We start from the raw sequence: 22183 nt of genomic DNA, 5'->3' as shown, positions 1-22183 counted from the left end.
ATATGAATTTGCCTCCCTCAAGAACAGCTGCCCTGTAGGTTGGGCTTCAAAAGGGGCCAAATCCTGTCAGAAACAGCTGGGCAGTTAGACGAGGAGGACCAGGAGCCTCTGTTGGAAACCCAGCTTGTCTTGTGGTTGTTGGGAACCTCTGTCTGAAGGGGAGGCAGATGGGACACAGGCAAGAAGGCCACAACCAGGAAAATTATTTTAATTTAATTTATTTCCTTTTAATTTATTTAATTCAATACATACAGCTGCCGTTCTCAGATTATTCGCTCAGCCTCTCAATGAAGGGGGAGCAGAAAGGGCAGAGATGATGAAAGAAAAGGAAGATCCTGAAAAAGGAATATAAAGCTAAACTATCATGAGGGAAAATATATTTTTACATAGGGATTGAGTAGGAAATTCACCTCAAGAAATGTGTTAAGGCAAACAACATTCTGGGATGCATCACCAGAGGTATCACTGTCAGCAAAAAGGAGGTCTTATCCCTCTAAAAAGGGCTTTATTCACCATTTGGAATACTGTGTCCAGTTCTAGGGACCTCACTTTAAAAAACGTATTGAAAAGATTGTGTGAGTCCAGAGATGGGCAACACAAGGGAAGGCAAGGAAAGATCACCACAAAATTAGGACAAAGAGCCTATGAGTTGGATTTTCTAATTTAGCATCACTATAACCACGTTCTCCTTATGGTTTTCTCTCTCTGTGTTATTACTTGCATTACATAATGTGGAGCAGGATGGAAAGGCAGAATTTGACAATAGTAAGCAAAGGGACAAAAGGGATTTAGGACTAACGCATTTCTGACTGGGAGTCTGTTCTAGTGGATATACTCATCAAAGGGAGTTTCTTGAAATGATTAGGGGATCTCCACCACTTAAATATTGGCAGCCACACATCACATTCAGTGCAAATGATAACCTTATTCTCCACTGATATTCATCTTTCTTTTAAAACCTACTCTTTAACAAAAAAGCACGAGAAAATTGAGTATTCAGAATCAAAATCAGAATAGAGCTGGAAGGGAATTTGGAGCTCTTCTAATCCAGCCCTGATCAAGCAAGAGATTCTATATCACTTCAGACATGTGACTGTCCAGTCTCTTAAAAATGTCCAGTGAGGAAGCACCCACACTATCTGAAAGCAAGCTGTTCCACTGGTTAATTACCCTCACTGTAAAAAAGTTCAAGGTTTCTTCTCTCCTTGATTAGTTTCCATCCATTGTTTCTTATCTTGCCCTCTGGTAGTTTGGGGAAAAATTAAATATTAAATTAGCAGAGTTGGGAGGGCTCTTGTAGGTCATCTAGTCCAACCTCGCGCCAATGTAGGAGGACCCTACACCATTTCTGACAAATGGCAGTCAAATCTCCGAAGCCAAGTTGTTCCATTAGTTGATTTTTCTGTCAGAAAATTTCTTATTTCTAGGTTGAATCTCTCCTTGATCAGTTTCCATCCATTATTCCTTGCCTGGCCTTCAGGTGCCTTGGAAAATAGATTGACCATCTCCTCTCTCTGGCAGCCCCTCAAATACTGGAACACTGCTATTCTGTCTCCCTTCGTCCTTCTCTTCACTAGACTAGCCATGCCAGTTCATGTAACCGTTCTTGTTTTAGTCTTCAGGCCTTTTATCAGCTTAGCTGCTCTTCATTGCACTTTTTCCAAAGTTTCAACATCTTTTTTTTAACGTGATGACCCAGGTGTGGCTTTATGAAGCAGTACTAATACTTTACGTGATTCTATTCCTCTGTTTATACAACCAAGGATTTTATTCGCTTTTTTGTATGCTGCCGCACACAGGTGATTCATGCTTAAGTGATCATACATTTGGACTCCCAAGGACCCATTCAGTTACTATTTTTGAGCCAGGTTTTAGGTAATCTGTTTTTCCTGAACAGGGTGTAAAATCTTACTATTCTCCAAATTAAATTTCATTTTGTTGGATTCAGCCTGGTCTCATTTGGATCCGAAAGGCACAATAGGCATAAAGATAAAAATCCATAGTGACATGATGGGTGAGTAGTTAGAATGCAGTACTATCGGCTAATTACCCACAGCCAGGAGTTTGATTCTGACAGGATCATGGTTGATTCAACTTTTATCCTTCTGAGGTGAGTAAAATGATGACCCAGATTGCTGGGGAGCATATTCTGACCTTGTAAATTGCTCAGAGAGTGCTGTAAAGCATTGTTGAGTGGTATATGAGTCCAAGTGGAATTGCTATTGCTATATAGCTGGGATGGCGAACCTATAGCACGCAGGTAGAGCCATTTCTGAGGACACGGGAGCCTGGGGAGGGAGAAAAACGGGTCCACCGTGCCGTCACGTGCCAAAAGTGGAAGGAGGGGGGGGGGCTGCGCATTCTTCCACAGGGAGAGGGCACATAGAATTATGGGTGTGAGCATGGCAATCCCCACTCTTTTGGCATGCGATGGCAAAAAGGTTAGCCATCACTGCTATGTAGCAGGATCCCGAGTGTGGATCCTTTTATGAGAAGTAAGACTACAATTCTGAGCAAAGCTCTTTCCACATTCCCTGCATTTATATGGTTTCTCTCCTGTGTGGATTTTGTTATGGCAAGACAGACCATACTTCCGAGAAAATGTCTTTCCACACTCCATGCATTTATATGGTTTCTCCCCTGTGTGGCTCATCTTATGGCAATTAAGATGATATCTTCTAGCAAAGTTCTTTCCACATTCCATGCATTTATATGGCTTCTCCCCTGTGTGGATCATCTTATGTAAAATAAGATGACTTTTTTGAGCAAATGTCTTTCCACATTCCATGCATTTAAATGGTTTCTCTCCGGTGTGGCGCCTTTTGTGTATAGTAAGTCCACTACTATAAGCAAAGGTTTTTCCACATTCCATGCATTTAAATGCCTTCTCCCCTGTATGGATCTGTTTGTGTATTCGTAGGTCATTGCTATGAGCAAAGGTTTTTCCACATTCCATGCATTTAAATGGCTTTTCCCCTGTGTGGATCCTTTTGTGTATTGTTAGGTAGCTGCTATGAGCAAAAGTCTTTTCACATTCCGTGCATTTATACGGCTTCTCCCCTGTGTGGATCCTCTTATGGGAAATAAGATTACCTCTTCCAGCAAAGCACTTTCCACACTCCATGCATTTAAATGGCTTCTCCCCTGCATGGATCATCTTATGGGAAATAAGATGACCACGTTGAGCAAAGCTTTTGCCACACTCCATGCACTTATATGGCTTCTCCCCTGTGTGGATCATCTTATGGCGAATAACACTACTTCTTTGAGCAAAGGTCTTCCCACACTCCATGCATTTATACGGCTTCTCCCCTGTGTGGATCATTTTGTGGGAAATAAGATTACCTTTTCCAGCAAAGGTCTTTCCACACTCCATGCATTTAAATGGCTTCTCCCCCGTGTGGATTCTTTTGTGTATTCTTAGGTCACTGTTATGAACAAAGGTCTTCCCACACTCCATGCATTTATACGGCTTCTTTCCTGTGTGGATCATCTTATGGCGAATAAGATAACCTCTTTGAGCAAAGGTTTTTCCACACTCCATGCATTTAAATGGCTTTTCCCCTGCATGGATCATTTTGTGGATAGTAAGTCCATTACTATAAGCAAAGGTCTTTCCACATACCATGCATTTATACAATTTCTCCCCTGTGTGGATTCTCTTATGGGAAATAAGATTCCCTCTTCGGGCAAAGGTCTTTCCACACTCCATGCATTTAAATGGCTTCTCCCCTGTGTGGATCATCTTATGGGAAATAAGATTACCTCTTCGAGCAAAGGTCTTTCCACACTCCATGCATTTATACGGTTTCTCCCCTGTGTGGATCGTATTATGGCGAATAAGATTACCTCTTTGAGCAAAGGTCTTTCCACACTCCAAGCATTTATAAGGTTTCTCTCCTGACTGGATCCTTTTATGAGAAATAAAATTACTACATCTTCTGAATCTGTTACCACACTCTCTGCATTTGTGTACCGTCTCCCCAGTGTGAATCCTTTCCTGGGAAGTAAGTTGCCTGCTTGTTCTAAAACATCTTCCACATTTTAAACATTTATAAGGCTTCTCTTCTGTGTCAATCTCTTGTTGAGATGTAAGAAACTTATTTTCAAGAGAAGGAATGAATGTCCCGTTGTAATTTTGTCTGTTGTGTCTTCTTATAGCATCTGATTCCTTGTTTCGGCATAAATAGTGTTTTTTTACTTGTAATTTTGATTTGATTAGCTTCACACTTTTCCCAATATATTTTTTCCTTATTTTCTCCTGTTGGGAAAGAATGTCTTGCATTTGTGCATCGGTGGAAGATGAGCTTTCCTGATTCCAATCATTTGACTGGTTTCTGCCATGGGTTTCTAGTTCCATTCGAATTCCAAACTTCTCCATTCCATCTTTGGCATTGATCACTTGGAACAGTTCACAGGAATCTTGATTCTTCTGCCCATTATTACCTTCAAAACAAAAGAGAAATGAAAATTATACCAACTTCAGAGAAAAAGATCAAACTGTACAGTCAAGTGAATTTCCTTCTGATTTTTTCTGAAATTCCACTATGTTTTATGTTTGCATCCTTACAGTGGTCTGATATAGACATGATTTCTATATTCATGAGTCCTGAAAGCTTTGAAAATATCTAGAAAACATCTCTTTCTTTATAATTATCAATATATATTCAAACCTCAATCAAAGTCTGCTTTGAGTTAAGGAATAATCAGGAGAAACATCCAAGGAGGAATAAGGAGAAAACTTAAGATTTATTGGGGTGGGTTAATTTCAGCAGAGACCAGTGAGAACTGAAACAATTTTGAAAAAAGGTCCTTCTTCCCTGGTGTACCTTGGAGCAGCTGCTCCACAGTGTCCCTCTGGCAGACAGATCTCCCTCTTGACCCATTCTTTGATCCCAAGAAAGAGACTTTGGAGCAAAGTCCCTTGCTTGAAGCCTCCCATTGGCTTGTAAACGCTCTTTGCGCTGAGACTGCGAACTGAGGACTGCACGAGATCCAGGGCAAAAGTATTTGAAAACAAGAGGCGTTACCTTTGCTTGCAACTATTTTGCCCTGGATCTCGTGGAGGCCTTGGTTAGCAGACAACAGAGGCCTAAAGTACTGTAGTGCAAGATCAGTAGTGTCAGATTTCCCACTATTGATCTCACATATCTCTCACTACTTTAGGCCTTTTTTTTCTGCACATGCACCCAAGCAGGCAAAGGAATCACTAAATCCTCATCACCCAAATCTCAGCAGGGTGGGGATATAGGTAGGGTGATTGTTGTTGCAATGCCTCTGCTGTCATTTCTATGTGTGACGGAGGGCCGTGGTGATGTAACATTTGTACTTTCAGGACTGAGTCTTAAGTACTTGGGAGACGGCTAGGTCATAACTTGGAATGGTTGCTTAATGAGCTGTCATAACCTGGGGATCACCTGTACCCTAGGATGCTCTGAGTCACATTTCAGGAGGCCTTTGTTCTTGAATTGGATTGGGAGAATGCTCTTCCATGGCCTGAGAGTGAAAGTTCTGTTCTGATTCAATTTGGGGAGGTTTCAAATGACAAATGACAACACGTTCTTCTCACGTGACCTCCAGAGGACACAGAAAAGCACATCCCATTCTTCTCAGCCTCCAGAGATAAGGTCAAACTCAAATGGAAAACTATAGATAAGAAATGGCCCAAACGCATCTAAGCAATGAGACATTGACTCTTTCCTTCCTTGGAGTACCAGAAGGCCAGATACTTTCATTTTCCTTTCAAGGAGACGATATCTGATTAGTGATTTTTAAATAAAATATAGCTATAATCTGTCTTCTTGAACTCTCTGATTTGCGACTAGAAAACTCTTACCCAGAGAGACCACGTTCCTATGGTTTTCAAGCATGACTTCCGAATGCAGCGCTTTCTGGTCAGGATCCAGCTGAGACCATTCCTCCTCAGAGAAATACACAGCCACCTCCTCGAAGGACACGAGACTCTCCTGAACACGGAAAAAAAGAAGAGAACAGGAGGATTCGCAATATCTGGTCAACTTAATGATTTAGACAAGGGGATAGAAGGGGAACTCATCATATTAGGAGATAAGACCAAATACCAACAGTCCAGAGTATAAAGTCAAGATATAGAAGGATTGACAGATTGGGCTCAATCTAACATAATGAAAAGAAATGTTGAGGAATGTAAGGTTCTTTCTTTAGGAAAGGAAAACCAAATGCACTGGCATAGAACAGGTGATACCTGGCTCAAAAGTAGTAAGGGGAATATGGAACTTGGAGTTCTAGTGGACAATCACTTAAATGTGAGCCAGCAGTGTGCTACAGTTGCCAAAAAACCAACAGAATCATAGGCTTCATTAAGAAGGGAGAAAAGATCAAGACCACATGAAGTGTTAGTACCACTTTATAATGCCTTGGTAAGGCCACTCATAGGAACATTGCATCCAATATTGGTTGCCATGATGTAAAAAATATATTGAGACTAGAAAAAAGTGCAGAGAAGAGCAACCAAGATGATTAGTGGACTGGAGGCTAAAACATACGATGAACGGTTGCAGGAACTGGGCACGGCTGGTCTAATGAAGAGAAGGACCAGGGGAGACATGACAGCAGTGTTCCAATATTGGAGGGGCTGCCATAGGGAGGAGAGAGTCAAGCTATTTTCCAAAGCATCTGAAGGCCAGGCAAGGAATAATGGGTGGAAACTAAACAAAGAGAGATTCAACCTGGAAATAAGGAGACATTTTCTGACAGTGAAAGCAATCAACCAATGGAACAAATTTCCTTCAGAAGTTGTGGGAGCTTCATCACTGGGACTTTCAAGAAGAGACTAGATTGCAAACCGTCAGAAATGATGTAGGGGGTTGGACTAGGGGAGACATGATAGCAGTGTTCCAATATCTCAGGGATTGCCACTAAGAAGAGGGAGTCAAACTATTCTCCAAAGTATCTGAGTGTAGAACAAGAAGCAATGGGTGGAAACTAATCAAGGAGAGAAGCAACTTAGAACTGAGGAGAAATTTCCTGACAGTTAGAACAATTAATCAGTGGAACAGCTTGCCTCAAGAAGTTGTTGTGAAGTTGTGAATCCCCCAACACTGGAAGTCTTTAAGAAGATGTTGGATAGCCATTTGTCTGAAACGGCATAGGGTTTCCTGCCTAGGCAGAGGGTTGGACTAGAAGACCTCCAAAGTCCCTTCCAATTCTGCTATTGTATATTGTAGTTGACCTACAAGGTCCCCCAACTCTGTTAATCTGTATCTTATGAGGTCGATAAGTAACAAAAAATAAAGGGGTTGAGCAGTTCCTGCCACTCTGAAATGTTTATTCCTAATTCCTGAAGGACTTTAAAAGAAGTGCTTCTTGTAAAGACAAAGTTGGAGGAGCACCTAGCAGAACAAGATAACCAGAGGAAGCGATATTGACTGACTTCAGCCACTTCAACCTGCTATTCTGCTGTCCATTTTGTAGAAGGACACAAAGATAATCCAGTCGAAACAAGAGGAGAAATAGAAGGAGACAGCACTCAGCACACCCACTTCCCTTCCTGAAGGTAAGAATACAAATTTAATAACTTTTCCCTTTCTTACTTGATTTAGAGGTTCAACCGCTGCTTGATCGCTGTTATAAAAACCAAACAAATTCATTCTTTGTTTCTCTGCAAGGAATAAATAATTTCAAAATAAATAATTAACAAAATATTTATTTTAAACAATTTATATGTCTATTCGCACATGGTGACTCAAGGCGGCTTAAAACCCATATTAAAACATAAAACTAGTAAAGGGAATATTATATAATACATTAAAATAATAAAATCATCCCCACCCCGGTGACAGCACCTCACAGGAGACATTTAATGGGCTCCATCCAGGATTCCCCAGGTCCTCTGGCAGAATCAGGTCTTCAATGCCTTCCGAAAGAGTGCTAGAGCGGGGGCCATTCTAATCTCTGGGGGGGATGATATTCCAGAGAGAGGGAGCAGCCATGGAGAAGCCCTTCTTATAAGTCCAACCAGGTGTATCTTCTCCAGGCAGGTGTCGGCAACTCGCGGCTCCGGAGAGGACTGTTTGGACCCTCTGCTATAGGTTCCTCGTCCATCACTCACTGGCCCCGCCCCTCGCCTGGCTTGAGAAGGTAATGGCATTGGCGGGGAATGGAGAAGTGGCCAGGCCTGATTCTCCTGCACCTTATTCTTGCTGTAGCTTCTTCCGGCTCTTTTTGGTGATGGGCATGCCTCGGTCACTTGGGGAGACATGCAACCTGCTCTCTGCATCACTGGCCCAGTTCGGCCGCAACCGATGCTGTCCTCACTAATACGATGGCTGGCGGGGTTGGAATTGGATCCGGGAGGATGGGACTATGGAAAAGGGTACGGGTCCGCAATGCCCAGCTGCAGCATTAAGAAGCTCGGGACAGCAGGAAAAGGGGACTGGCACCGCTGAACCTCACACGGCCACCCCGGGGGTCAGGATCGGAGAAAGCCACACATAGAGTGATACAAAGAGAGAAGGGGAGAGAGAAGGTAAGATAGAGAGAGGGGGAGAGAGAGAGAGAGACATAACAAGAGATACAGAAAGAGGTGGGAGAGTGGGGAACATAGGGAGAAGGACAGAGATGGATAGAGATACAGAAAGAGGGAGAACAGAGGGGAAGAGAGGGGGAGAGAGGGAGAGAGAGTTACAGAGAAGGGAAGAGAGATACAGAGAAACGTGGGAGAGAGAGACAGAGATAGAGAGAATGGGAGAGGGGCAGAGAGATATAGGGGGCAGAAGGACATAGAGCAAGAGAGAAGGGTTTTGTGGGTGGGTAGGCGTGGGTGGGAGGTTCATGTGACTGGTTGGGAGTGAGTGACATCGACTTAGCCACGCCCACCCAGGTTTTGTGGCTCCCGTTTTGTTTTTTGAAAAGGATCCAAATGGCTCTTTGAGTGTTTAAGGTTGCAGCCCTTGGGGATGGGACCTGCAATATTGCCTGTGTCCACACTCTAATGGGTTGGACAGATATAACCAGAAAGTCGGTTCCTCAGATAACCTGGTCCCAAGCCACGAAGGAATTTAAAGATGACAACCTGAACCTTGAATTGCATCCGGAAGCAAATTGGCAGCCAATGCAGCTCCTGCAGGAGAGGTGATACATGTGCACACCAGGGTCTGCATAAAACCATGTGAGCTGCTGCATTTTGCACCAAATGGATGCTCTTCAAGAGCAGCCCCATGTAGAATTTGTTGTAAAAGTCAAGACAGGAAGTGACTAGGGCATGGGTGACTGTAAGTAGGGATTGTTGGTCCAGGAAGGAGCGTAACTGGTAGATAATCCGGAGTTGCACAAAGGCCCTCTTAGCCACAACCGCCACCTGCTCTTTGAGCAGGAGTCATGATTCCAGGAGAACCCCCCGATTACGCACATGGTCTATTTATGGTAGTGCCACCCCATCCAAGACTAGAGGTGGCAGTTCTCCCTTGGGCAACAAACCCCAAACCCAGTGCCACTCGGTCCTGCCAGAGTTTAGTTTCAACTTGTTGCTCCTCATCCAGCCCCTCACAGCCTCCAGGCACTGCAAGAGGGAGGACACAGCATCGCTTATAATAATAATAATAATAAATTTGAATTTATTAGCCGCTCCCTTTCCAGGCAGGACTCGGGGCGGCGTACAATGGGCATATAAAACATAAAACATGTGTACAAACACACAAACATACATATATACAAAGACACACATGCATGGAGGAGGTAACAAATTACAACATTTAGACAGTTAAAAATCACCATTAAAATACCCCAATTGTAAAAAACCCAATGTACAATTAAAATTTAAAATTTAAAAAGACAGTCAGGAGGAGTGAGAAAAATTACGGTTGAGCCAGGCCAGATAATTGAAAGAGGTGGGTCTTCAGCTGTACACGGAAGGAGCGGAGATCGGAAGTAATCCTGATGTCACGGGGGAGGTCATTCCACAGGGCTGGGCCCATCACAGAGAAGGCTCTGCTCCTGGGTGTCGCCCCCCGACACTGTTTGGCGGACGGCACCCGGAGAAGTCCCTCTCTGTGTGAGCGAATTGGTCGTAGGGATGTGTGGGGCAGGATGCGATCCTGCATGTAACTAGGCCCTGTGCCATGAAGCGCTTTAAAGATCATAATCAAAACCTTGAAACGCACTCGGTAGACCACAGGAAGCCAGTGCAGCTCGCGCAGGAGAGGTGTTACAGGGGAGTATCTAGTCCTCCCCATAATCACCCGCGCGGCCGCATTCTGGACCAACTGTAGTCTCCGAGTGCATCTCAAGGGAAGCCCCATGTAGAGAGCATTGCAGTAGTCCAGGCGAGACGTCACTAGCGCATGGGTGACTGTGCGTAGGGCATCCCGGTCCAATAAGGGGCGCAATTGGCGCATCAGGCGGACCTGATGGAACGCCCCCCTTGCCACGGCTGTTACATGGTCATCCATGGACAGCCGGGCATCTAGGAGGACGCCCAAATTGCGCACCTGTTCCATGGGGGCTAGTTGCACGCCCCCGATGGCCAGAGATGGAAGCACCTGGTTGAACCGGGAGGCCGGAAGCCACAGCCACTCCGTCTTGGAAGGGTTGAGTTTTAGTCGGTTGCCATCCATCCAGACCCGTACGGCCTCCAAACACCGGGACATCATTTCGACGGCCTCATTGGGGTGGTTCGGGGTGGAAATGTATAGCTGAGTATCATCAGCATACAGATGATATCCCACCCCAAAACCACGGATGATCTCGCCCAGCGGTTTCATGTATGTGTTGAACAGGAGAGGCGAGAGCACCGATCCCTGTGGCACTCCACATGTGAGTGGCCTCCGGGTCGATCTCTGCTCCCCTGCCAACACACGTTGCGTCCGGTCAGAGAGGTAGGAGCCAAACCACCGTAAAACGGTGCCCCTGACTCCCAACCCCTCTAGCCGGTGCAACAGGATACCATGGTCGATGGTATTGAACGCCGCCGAGAGATCTAATAGGACCAGGATAGAGGAACAACCCCTATCTCTGGCCCTCCAGAGATCATCAACCAATGCGACCAAGGCCGTCTCCGTGCTGTGCCCGGGTCGGAAGCCGGACTGGCGCGGGTCTAGATAATCATTTTCCTCCAGGTGACGTGGGAACTGCTGTACCACCACACTCTCTACAACCTTCGCTAAGAAAGGAAGGTTGGAGACTGGACGATAATTGACTAGGTCCGTTGGGTCCAGGGAAGGCTTCTTGAGCAGGGGCCTCACCACCGCCTCTTTCAAGGTGGCCGGTAGAGACCCCTCACCCAACGAGGCGTTCACTAGGCCCAGGAGCCAGTCGCGCGTAACCTCCCAGGATGCCAGTACAAGCCAGGAGGGACACGGGTCCAATAAACATGTGGTGGGTCGCAAACATCCACGCAACCTGTCCAAATCCTCGATGGCAACCGAGTCAAACTCCTCCCAAAGCGGTCCCTCAAGACTCGCCACGGGCGTCTCTACTGAACCACTGAAAGGGGCCCATCCCATCCGGATTTGAGCGACTTTGTCCTGTAGATATTTCCCAAACTCCTCTGCTCTGCCCTGTAAAGGGGCTTCCCGCGGCCTCTCAAACAAGAGGGAGCGAGTCACCCGAAACAGGGCGGCAGGGCGGTTATCTGCGGACGCAATAAGGTTAGCTTAACCTAACACGGGCCGAGACATACAACTGAATATCATCAGCATATTGGTGATATCTCAATCCATGCTGGTAGATGATCTCACCCACCAGCTTCATATAAATCTTGAACAGGAGCAGGTGTCAGGCATGCCTCCCTCAGTAACCAAGAAAGAAACCTCTCAACTCCATTGCTTGTGGAATTAAAAGTACTTTTACTGGTGATGAATAGATAGCAGCGAAGTAAAGCAAGATCTGAGTCAGAAAAGCGCGAAATCATACATATCAAACATTTGCCCAGCCCCCTCCCTCCAACAACCCCCACCCCATTGCCCAATCTGCAACTCCCTTAGGTGTCATGTGGGTTGCATCTCCAAGAAGCATCATCAGGTTGGTATGCAGGACGGTTGGCCTTGAACAGGTCCTAACATCGGCCATCAGCATGCGCAGAAGGTGGTGAGAATAAAACTCCCTTTTTGACTAGCACTCCTGTACCATTTATTCCCATCCCAAATATCATTCCCCCGTTGCCATGGCAGTCGAAAGCAAGTAAGTGAAGCAGAGGCTGACAGCAGGAGCAGTGACTGTACTGACTACTGAGAAGGCTGGATCTCTCCACTCCTATCAACACTGTCTGAGAGTAGCCGGAGAGGAAGGAAGTGAGCCAGGATAGCACAAGGCCTCCCACTCCCATCCAGCAAAGCCGTCTCAAGAGAATACCATGGTTGATAGTATCGAAAGCTGCCAAGAGGTCAAGTAGAGCAAGGATGGATGCAGTACCTCCAACCCGCTCTCGCGGGAGATCATCCAAAAGCACGACCAATGCCATTTCTACCCCAAATCCAGGCCTGAATCCTGACTGGTAGGGGTCTAGATATCCATTTAATCCAGAAACCTCTGGAGCTGTGTGCAACCGCTTTCTCAACAACCTTCCCCCAAAAGGGGAGCTTGGAGACAGGTTGGAAATTATCCAACAGGGTGGAATCCGCGACACTACCCCCTCCTGTAGGGAAACATTAATCATCTCCTGAGTCCACCCATCTGTCACCTCCCGGGACGCTTTCACAAGCCAGGAGGGACACAGGTGCTTGCACGCATCCTGTCCACTTCCTCAAGAGCAACAGAGTCAAACCGTTCCCAGATAACAGAGCAAGAAGCTGCCTCAAGGGCTTCCACCGGAGCAGCAACCACACCGGCATATACCTGGAAATGAAGTCGAGCGATTTTGTCTTCCAGAAAATCCACAAATTCCTCAGCACCCCCTTCAGGTGGACCTCAATCTCCTCCTTCCCCAGGAGGAGGAGGAGGCTCACCTAAAGAGGGTCGCTGGGTGACCATCTGCAGATGCAGTTAGCATGGAGAAATATAAATAGAGGAGGTACTGAATACAAGAGAAGAGAGAGTGAAGGTAAGACAGATGGGTAATCAGAGAATCTTCCATTACCTCCTGAAGCGTCCTGCCTTTGATCTTCCCAAGAGATCCTCCTGGAAAATAACTCCTGAGAGGGATTTGATGGATTCTTCTTTCCCTCAGGATCTCTGACCTCCACGGTGCAGGACTTCCAATAGGAGGAAGGAAAGAAGAAGCAGAATTAATGTACATCACATGACGTAAAGTGGATTCCTATATTCGGAACACAACCTCAAAGCCCCCAATATCCATCAATGTGGTTGAGTGAGAAAACAATGGAACAATGTCCTACAAGAATTGATTGGACATCGCCACATATTATGGATGTCAGAGAAGTTTGGGAAGGAGGCGTGAAATATTCAAACACATTCTCTATTTTCTTTTGAGCTCTCACCTGCAACTCGACCTGCTCCTTCTGCTCCTCTGCCTGGCTCATGAAGAAGCCTTCCACCAGGGCCACTGCCTGGGAGGTGGTCTCTGCTCCACACTCCCGCACCCAGCTCTCCATCTCTGGGGGCAGAAGAGTCAGGAACTGTTCCAGAACAACCAGGTCCAGCAACTGGGCTTTGGTGTGCTTTTCTGATCTCAGCCATTGCCTACTATAGTCATGGAGTAGGCTGCAAAATTCTCGAGGACTTTCAGCCTCCTGGTATTGGATGAAACCCCAGGACTGAACTTCTGAAGGGCGGATGGTTTCCTCCTCCAGGATCTTCTGCCCAGTCCTTGTCCACAGCTTCCCCCTCTTCCCAGGCTGAACAGCTGAAGGGCCTTTTCCGCTTTCCTCCTTGTCAAAAGGTTGTGTCTCCATCTTTTCTATGTCCCGCAGAGCGACTCCAGATGGGTCCAAGGATTCTTGTGGGTCTTCAGATGCCTTTTCCTTCATGGGACCATTTCTGGGGCCCCAGGACGGATCCCTGCAAGTTATTCCGCTCTTTTCCCCCCAAGAGAAAAGTTAGGCTTGCCTTGTATCTGAGATGGATAGAAAAAGAAAAGCCAAGAATTGGAAAGTGGAATTCAGCCACTGAAGAACCTTCACCCAACCTGCCCCACGCGGGTCATCCCAGCGCAGGGCCGGGAAGGAGGCAGCTGGAGAGGCCGCCCCGTTTCTCTCACCTTCCAAAGACTGGATCGGGCCCTCGGGGAGCCTGGTGCGAATCCTGCCTCCTCCTCGCCCGGCTTCTCTCCTTTCCTGTCGACCCTCTCCTCCCCCCACTCGGGCTCTTCCCCTGAACAAGGGGAGGGAAGGGACCTTCCTGGGATCCCCGCTTCCCACGGCAAGGAGAGAGCGGCTGGGGAGCATGGGATCCGGGATTATAGCCGGAGAAGGGCCGGGCGCGGGTCTCTCCCTCCTCCGCCTTCCTTTGCCCGGGAAGAGCCCCCAACTCACCCGGGGCACGTCTGGATCTCCCCCCCGCCCGACTCTCCGCAGCCTCTCCGCCTCCTGCGGAACCCCAGGGGTTAAGGAGAGCGACTGCAAGGTCCTAGAGCGACAAGCGTTTCTAATTCCTTCGCAACCTCCTCTGGAAAGCCAGCCGTGACGATCACGCTCCAGTGGACCAATGGGGAAGCGCCTGGAGTTCCCTTCTCTTGGCGGTGGGCGCCCCCTGGTGGATTTGCCGCAAATTGCTTGGATTATAGAAAGGGCGGGAAAGAGGAGCGCGTCTGAGGGGAAAGGAGAGGATGGGGGTGATGGGCTTGGGAATAGGAGGAAAAGCCTCTCTAAATGGCTCCCTGCCCGAAAAAGGCTTTGACGTCTCCAGAGGCGGCACTTTCTCCATCTTTCTCCTCTTCCTATCCAGGAACCGTCTGTGGAGATGGAGAAAAATCTCTCTGGAGGATTTGAACTCGCTTCCCTCAAGAACAGCCGCCCTGAAGGCTGGGCAGAGATTGGAGGAGGCCTCAAAGGGGTCCAAATCCTGTCAGAAACCGCCCAGCCTTCACAAGAGGAGGACCAGGAGCTTCTGTTAGAAACCCAGCCTGTGTCTTGTGGTTGTTGGGAACTCCGGCCTGAATGGTAGGCAGATGGGACACAAGTAGGAAGGCCACAATCAGGAATATGACTTTAATTTATTTAATTTATATTTCTTTAATTAAATACATACAGCTGCCCTTATCAACTTATCCACTCAGCCTCTCAGCAAAGGGGGAGAAGAAAGGGCAGAAACCCCACCGGCCTCTTCTGAGGAAAGAAAAGGAAGATCCTGAAAAAGGAATATCAAGCTAAACTATGATGAGGAAAAACACATAGGGGTTGAGTAGGAAATTCCCCTCAAGAAATGTGACTAGGAAGCTTAGGCCTCTTGGAGAATTTAAGGCAGGGATATATCATTAGACTATAAATGAAGAGAAAAAGAAAATGTAAAAGAAAAACAAGAAAAGCTGAAGGGTTCATTGCTATGAAAATATTTAACTAGATTTGGAGTCAACAGTGACACACAGAGGTTAGCTACAGTCAGCAAAACAAAATGTAAACGGATGGAAAAGTGGTTGAAAATCCATTTTAAAAAATGTAGCCTACATCTGATTTTTCTTTCTGTATCTATTTCTTTTTTTCTCCAGTTTGACACACGAACCTTTAATAATTTTGTAGATCTTAGCTCTGCATTTAACACAATAATTCCACATAATTAATTTTTTGAATCTTTGGCTTTCTTATTCAATCTGCCTTTGGTTTATGGATTTTCTGTGTAGCTGCTCTCAGAGGGTCAGATTAGGTAATCATCTCTCTTCAGCCCTTATTCTTAACACCGGTACACCACAGGGTTGCGTGTCGAGTCTGCTTATCGGGATGAGGTTGAAGGGTTGCTTTCGTAGTGTGGAGACAATAAATTGATCCTTAGCACAAATAAGACCAAAGCGCTTATAGTGGACTAATTATACTGTAGAAAGAACAGATCAGACATCCAGCCCTTGTTTATCAATGGAGACCGAGTGGAGCAAGTGGGCAGTTTTTCTGGGTGTTATCTTAAAAGAAGACCTAACCTGGGGCACTAACATTGCAGCACTGGTCAAAAGGGCCCAGCAGAGAATATACTACCTAAGACTTCTCAGAAAACAACAACTGAATGAAAAACTGCTTTTGACCTTCTACCGCTGCACCATAGATATTATTCTAATTTACTGCATCAGTGTACGGTTTGCCAATTGCACAGTGGCAGATAGGACAGCACTCCAGAGGGGCAGCATCATTGCCCAGAGGATCATTGGTTGCCATCTCCCCTCTTTGGAAGAGCTTTATAGCTCCCGCTGACTTAAGAAAGTTCAAAACATTCTCAAAGATCCATCTCATCCTGGGCACCTTATTTTTTAAGCATTACCATCTGGCAGATAGTACAAGATAATGAGGGACAAGCAGGCTGAAAACAGCTTCTATGCCAGGGCAATAACCATAGTGAATTCTATGGTATAGTGCAGTGATGGCGAACCTATGGCATGCGAGCCACTTGTCAGGGCACGCGAGGCACTGCCCTGTCAGCTGGCCAGCGCGCATGTGTGCGCTGGCCAGCTGAGTTCACCCTATTTTAAAGCCATTTTTCGCCCTCCCCAGGCTCCAGAGGCTTTATAGGAGCCTGGGGAAGGCAAAAAGAGCCTCCCCTGCCCCCTGAAGGCCCTCCGGAGGCTTCAGGGACCGTCCGGGGGCTTCCCTGAAGCCTTTGGAATGCTTAAAATGACCCTCTGAGCAAACCGGAAGTGACTTCCGGTTTGCTCAGAGGGTCGTTTTGAGCGCTCTGAAGGCGTCAGGGAAGCCTCCGGAAGGTCCCTGAAGCCTTCGGAACGCTTAAAACGACCCTCCGGTTTGGTCGGTCCCTGAAGCCTCCGGAGGGCCTCCAGGGGGGGGAGGCTCTTTTCGCCCTCCTCAGGCTCCTATAAAGCCTCTGGAGCCTGGGGAGGGCAAAAAAAGCATGTAAAATGGGGAGGGAGCACGTTGTGCGCGCATGCACACTGGGGGTCACGCATTGCATTATGGGTGTGGCACGCCTGCACACGACCCCCCTGCGCTCCCCCCACTTGTGGCACGCGAGCCAAAAAAGGTTCGCCATCGCTGGTATAGTGCAATATCGGGTTTTCAATTTCAATTATATAGAACGTAAAGGATGCATGTTTCTGTTTTTATTTTTATAATTTAATGTGTCCTGAAGTCAGCATTTAATTTCATTGTACCATGTGCAATGACAATAAACTAAACGAATCAAATCAGCAGCAGCTGAAATATGATCCCAAGGCCATCCAAACACTTTAGTGGGTTAGCAATTTTTAATCATGCAATGCAGATAATTGTATGCGTGTTTAGCAAGTAACTACATGACTGATAGTTACTTAATTTTGAGTTACCTTAATGTTATGGCAAAAAAAACAAAGATATGGCCTTATGCTTGAAAACTATCTTTAGCCCATGCATTTGTTTCAGCTTCTGTTCATTCTGCCCTATGAAAAACAAATTGTTCACCTGGCAGCTTTTCCAACAGCCTCTACGTTGACATCTGTCATTATTCCATCACATCATAAGAGGTCTTTGAATGAAAAAGGTTCCCTGCTTCTCCATTCATACTGGTTGACCCAGATGTTAATCGACAAGTAGAAAAGAGTTGGATTGAGGCGTCCTTGGTGCCCTCTGAGCTTGGTTGGTGCACTGATTATGTTCCCACGTTTCGGTCATGAAATTGTCTACAACCAAACAATCAAGTTGGAGAGCACCAAGGAACCCTCATTTCAACTGTGAGCTACACAATTTCGACTTTATTGGCAGATTGGATTATTTTTGGCATCTTGATATTCCAGAGAAAGATCCCATTTGCATTTCTGTGTTTCATCAGGGAGGACTGAAACAATTTTTGAAGTAGTTTTTAATGTCATCTTATTTTGGTCCCATTGCCTTCCAAAGATCTTCCTTCTTGACTGATCCTTTGCAATGTTAGCACACTGGAATGCTTTTCATTCTGATACCCTAGAGTGCGCTTAATTTGGGAGGGGGGAAGAAAGTCAGATCCATCATTTATTGCCTTGGTAAGGCCACACTTGGAATACTGCATTCAGTTCTGGTCGCCATGATGTAAAAAAGATGTGGAGACTCTAGAAAGAGTGCAGAGAAGAGCAACGAAGAGGATTAGGGGACTGGAGACTAAAACATATGAAGAACGGTTGCAGGAACTGGGTATGTCTAGCTTAAGAGAAAGAAGGACTAGGGGAGACATGATAGCAGTGTTCCAATATCTCAGGGGTTGCCACAAAGAAGAGGGAGTCAAACTATTCTCCAAGGCACCTGAGGGCAGAACAAGAAGCAATGGGTGGAAACTAATCAAGGAGAGAAGCAACTTAGAACTGAGGAGAAACTTCCTGATAGTTAGAACAATTAATCAGTGGAACAGAAATTGCCTCCAGAAGTTGTGAATGCCCCAACTCTGGAAGTCTTTAAGAAGATGTTGGATAGCCATTTGTCTGGAACGGTATAGGGTTTCCTGCCTAGGCAGGGGGTTGGACTAGAAGACCTCCAAGGTCCCTTCCAACTCTACTATTGTATTGTATTGTATTGCCATTGTACATCACTATAATCCCGTTCTTATGGTTTTCTTTCTCAGTTATTACTTACATTACATAATGCTTAATGTGAGGACACATAAAAGCACACCCCCCATTCTTCTCAGACGCCACAGATAAGTTCAAAGAGAAATGGAAGAATACAGATAAGAAATGGCACAGAAAACATCTAAGCAAAGAGGCATTGACTCTTTCCTTCCTTGGAGTACCAGAAGGCCAGATACTTTCCTTTCCCTTTCCAGGAGACGATATCTGATTAGTGATTTTTTAATTATAAAACTAACTATAATCTGTCTTCTTGAACTCTCTGATTGGGGACTAGAAAACTCTTACCGAGGGAGACCACGTTCCTATGTTATAGATATGATAAAGATCTTAAAATGGAAGGTTTCCATGATAAAATGATGGAGTTAGATAACATTTTATTAATTAGATTTCTAGACCGCCCCCTCTCCCCGGAAGGGAAGATAGGTACTGACGAAAAGGGGATTAAAAACTGTATAGATACTTATTAGAGATTACAAGAAGAAGTTAAAGAATCTATGATTGCTTGGGGGAAAAACTTTGGACTTGATTGAATTAGAGAATTGGAAGAAATTGTGGTCTCAAAATTATAAAATGATAATGTCAACAGCATCTAAAGAAAATTTGTATAAGATGTTTTACAGGTGTCACTTACCCCCCGACGAGAATAGCAAGAATGTTCAAGAATACATCCGAATAGTGTGGGAAATGTCATCAGGTACCGGGTTCATATTACCATATGTGGTGGACTTGTATAGAAGCTAAAAGATATTGGACTAAGATTCACACTTGGTTGGAAAAAATGATACAAAAACATATAGACTTTAAACCAGAGATCTTCTTATTAGGAACTGTACTGGAAACATACAATATAGAGAATTGAAATATTTGATTGTTAATGTGTTAACGTTACCTAGAATTGCATTTGCTAAAAATTGGAAAAATGAGAAAATACCAATGCAGGAGGAAGTTATTCACAAGATAATGGAATGTGCTGAAATGAGTAAATTGACATTTGAAATTAGAGAACAAGAAGATAAACAATTTTATAAGATATGGGATTTACTTTATCAGTGGTTAGATTAAAAAAAACATGAAAATGAAAGACATTAAGAATGTTATCAAAACAAGAATAATAGAATGATACAGACTATAACATAAAGATATATTATTATTGGATAGATTTAAGATGATGTAATGAATTGTTACAATATAAATGAACCCAATATCTAGTATATCTCGTTTAAAATGAAGGAATAATAGTGATAGTCAAACAAATAAGGTACAATGATAATAATGTATGCAAACATATTTGATTTTAGTGAGACACCATTTGGAATACTGTGTCCAGTTCTAAAGACCTAACTTTAAAAGAGGTATTGATAAGATTGTGCAAAGTCCAGAGATGGGCAACACGAGGGAAGGCAAGGAAAGATCGCCACAAAATTAGGACAAAGAGCCTGAGTTGGATTTTCTAATTCAGCATCACTATAACTCCGTTCCCCTTATGGTTTTCTTTCTCTCTGTTATTACTTGCATCACATAATGTGGAGCAGGATGGAAAGGCGGACTGTGACAATAGTAAGCAAAGAAAGAAAAGCCGAAACAAAAGGGATTTAGGAGTAACGCATTTCTTACTGCAACTCTGCTCTAATGGATATACTCATCAAAGGGAGTTTCTTGAAATGATTGGGGAATCCCCATCACTTAAATATTGGCAGCCACACATCACATTCAGGGCAAATGATAACCTTATTCTCCACTGATACTCATCTTTCTTTTAAAACCTACTACTTTGGTTGATTGTTCTGTTAGATAATTTCTTATTTCTAGGTTGCATCTCTCCTTGATCAGTTTCCATCCATTATTCCTTGGCTGGCCTTCAGGTGCCTTGGAAAATAGCTTGACCATCTCCTCTCTCTGGCAGCCTCTCAAATACTGGAACACTGCTATTCTATTCTTCTGTTTATACAATGAAGGATTTTATTCGCTTTTTAGTCTGCTGCCACACACAGGTGATTCATGTTTAAGTGGTCATCCATTCAGACTCCAAGGACCCATTCAGTTACTAATTTTGAGACAGGTTTTAGGTAATGTTTTTCCTGAACGAGGTGTGAAATCTTACTATTCTCCACATTAAATTTAATTTTGTTGGATTCAGTCTGGTATCATTTGGATCCGAAAGGCACAACATGAATACAGATAAAAATCTATAGAGACGTGGTGGGTGAGTAGTTAGAATGCAGTACTACAGGCTAACTGCCCACAGCCAGGAGTTTGATTCTGACAGGGTCATGGTTGATTCAACTTTCATCCTTCTGAGGTGGGTAAAATGATGACCCAGATTGCTGGGGAGCAATCTCCTCAGGCTCCTAGAAAGCCTCTGGAGCCTGGAGAGGGAGAAAAACACGTCCGTGCCATTGTGTGCCAAAAGTAGAAGGAGGGCGGGGGTTGCGCGTGCATGAATGGGGAGAGGGCACATAGAGTTATGGGTGTGAGTATGCGCAATCCCCACTCTTTTGGCACACCATGGCAAAAAGGTTAACCTTCACTGCTATGTAGTTTCTCCTGAGTGTGGATCCTTTTATGAGAAGTAAGATTACAATTATAAACAAACCTCTTTCTACATTTCCTGCATTTATATGATTTCTATTCTGTGTGGCTTTTTTTACGGCAAGTAAGACCATACTTCCGAGCAAATGTCTTTCCACACTCCATGCATTTATATGGTTTCTCCCCTGTGTGGCTCATCTTGTGGCAATTAAGATAATATCTTCTAGCAAAATTCTTTCCACACTCCATGCATTTATATGGCTTCTCCCCTGTGTGGATCATCTTATGTAAAATAAGATGACCTTTTTGAGCAAAGCTCTTTCCACACTCCATGCATTTAAATGGTTTATCCCCTGTGTGGCGCCTTTTGTGGATAGTAAGCGCACTACTATAAGTAAAGGTCTTTCCACACTCCATGCATTTAAATGCCTTCTCCCCTGCATGGATCATCTTAGGGGAAATAAAATTACCTCTTTGAGCAAAGGTTTTCCCACACTTCATGCATTTATACGGCTTCTCCTCTGTGTGGATCCTCTTATGGGAAATAAGAGAACTAATTCGAGCAAAGGTCTTCCCACACTGCATGCATTTATACGGCTTCTCCCCTGTGTGGATCATCTTATGGGAAATAAGATTACCTCTTCGAGCAAAGGTCTTTCCACACTCCATGCATTTAAATAGCTTCTTCTCCTGTGTGGATTATTTTGTGTATTCTTAGGTGACTCTTATGAACAAAGGTTTTCCCACATTCCATGCATTTATACGGCTTCTCCCCTGTGTGGATCATCTTATGGCGAATAAGATTACCTCTTTGAGAGTGCTTCCGGTCACTGAGAGCGACGGACGTGTTCGTCCGCCCTGTGCTCTCTTGGTGGGCTCCCCTCGGCTTGGGGGGGGCACAGGGTGCCTTGAAGGGGCGCCCTGCCTTAGGGGCGGCTTGCTGGGAGTCCCCTGGATCGGCGGCGGCCGCGGGGGGGTCTCCGGCTTTGCCCCAGGAGCCGAGAAGCGAGAGGGGGTGCGCGACGGAGCCTTTACACTCCCGCGCGCTTTCAC

General features: G+C 45.2%; 2 protein-coding genes across 2 annotated transcripts in view; both read right to left on the bottom strand.

The window, feature by feature from the left end:
- LOC309384833 (zinc finger protein with KRAB and SCAN domains 3-like) overlaps nt 1-14516 on the bottom strand; it is a 57983-nt gene extending 43467 nt beyond the window's left edge. Inside the window, exon 1 of the mRNA XM_081938647.1 lies at nt 14449-14516. The gene's annotated coding sequence lies outside the window, so the exon portion shown is untranslated. The remainder of the gene's footprint in view (nt 1-14448) is intronic.
- The window catches only part of LOC309384782 (uncharacterized protein), a 139326-nt gene continuing 117904 nt past the window's right edge, over nt 762-22183 (bottom strand). Inside the window, exons 1-6 of the mRNA XM_081938559.1 lie at nt 13413-13987; nt 13052-13166; nt 7572-7639; nt 5837-5966; nt 2436-4446; nt 762-872 (exon numbers count right to left, since the gene is read on the bottom strand). Coding sequence (XP_081794685.1) covers nt 2456-4446; nt 5837-5966; nt 7572-7639; nt 13052-13166; nt 13413-13901 — 2793 coding nt within the window. The 5' untranslated portion in view covers nt 13902-13987 and the 3' untranslated portion in view covers nt 762-872; nt 2436-2455. Of the gene's footprint in view, nt 873-2435; nt 4447-5836; nt 5967-7571; nt 7640-13051; nt 13167-13412 lie in introns of the transcript that reaches the window.

Source organism: Natrix helvetica, assembly GCF_964273705.1.
Source record: "Natrix helvetica genome assembly, chromosome: 1".
NCBI lineage: Eukaryota > Metazoa > Chordata > Lepidosauria > Squamata > Natricidae > Natrix > Natrix helvetica.
The sequence above is the reverse complement of the archived record's forward strand: the minus strand, read 5'-3'. Positions and strand labels throughout refer to the sequence as shown.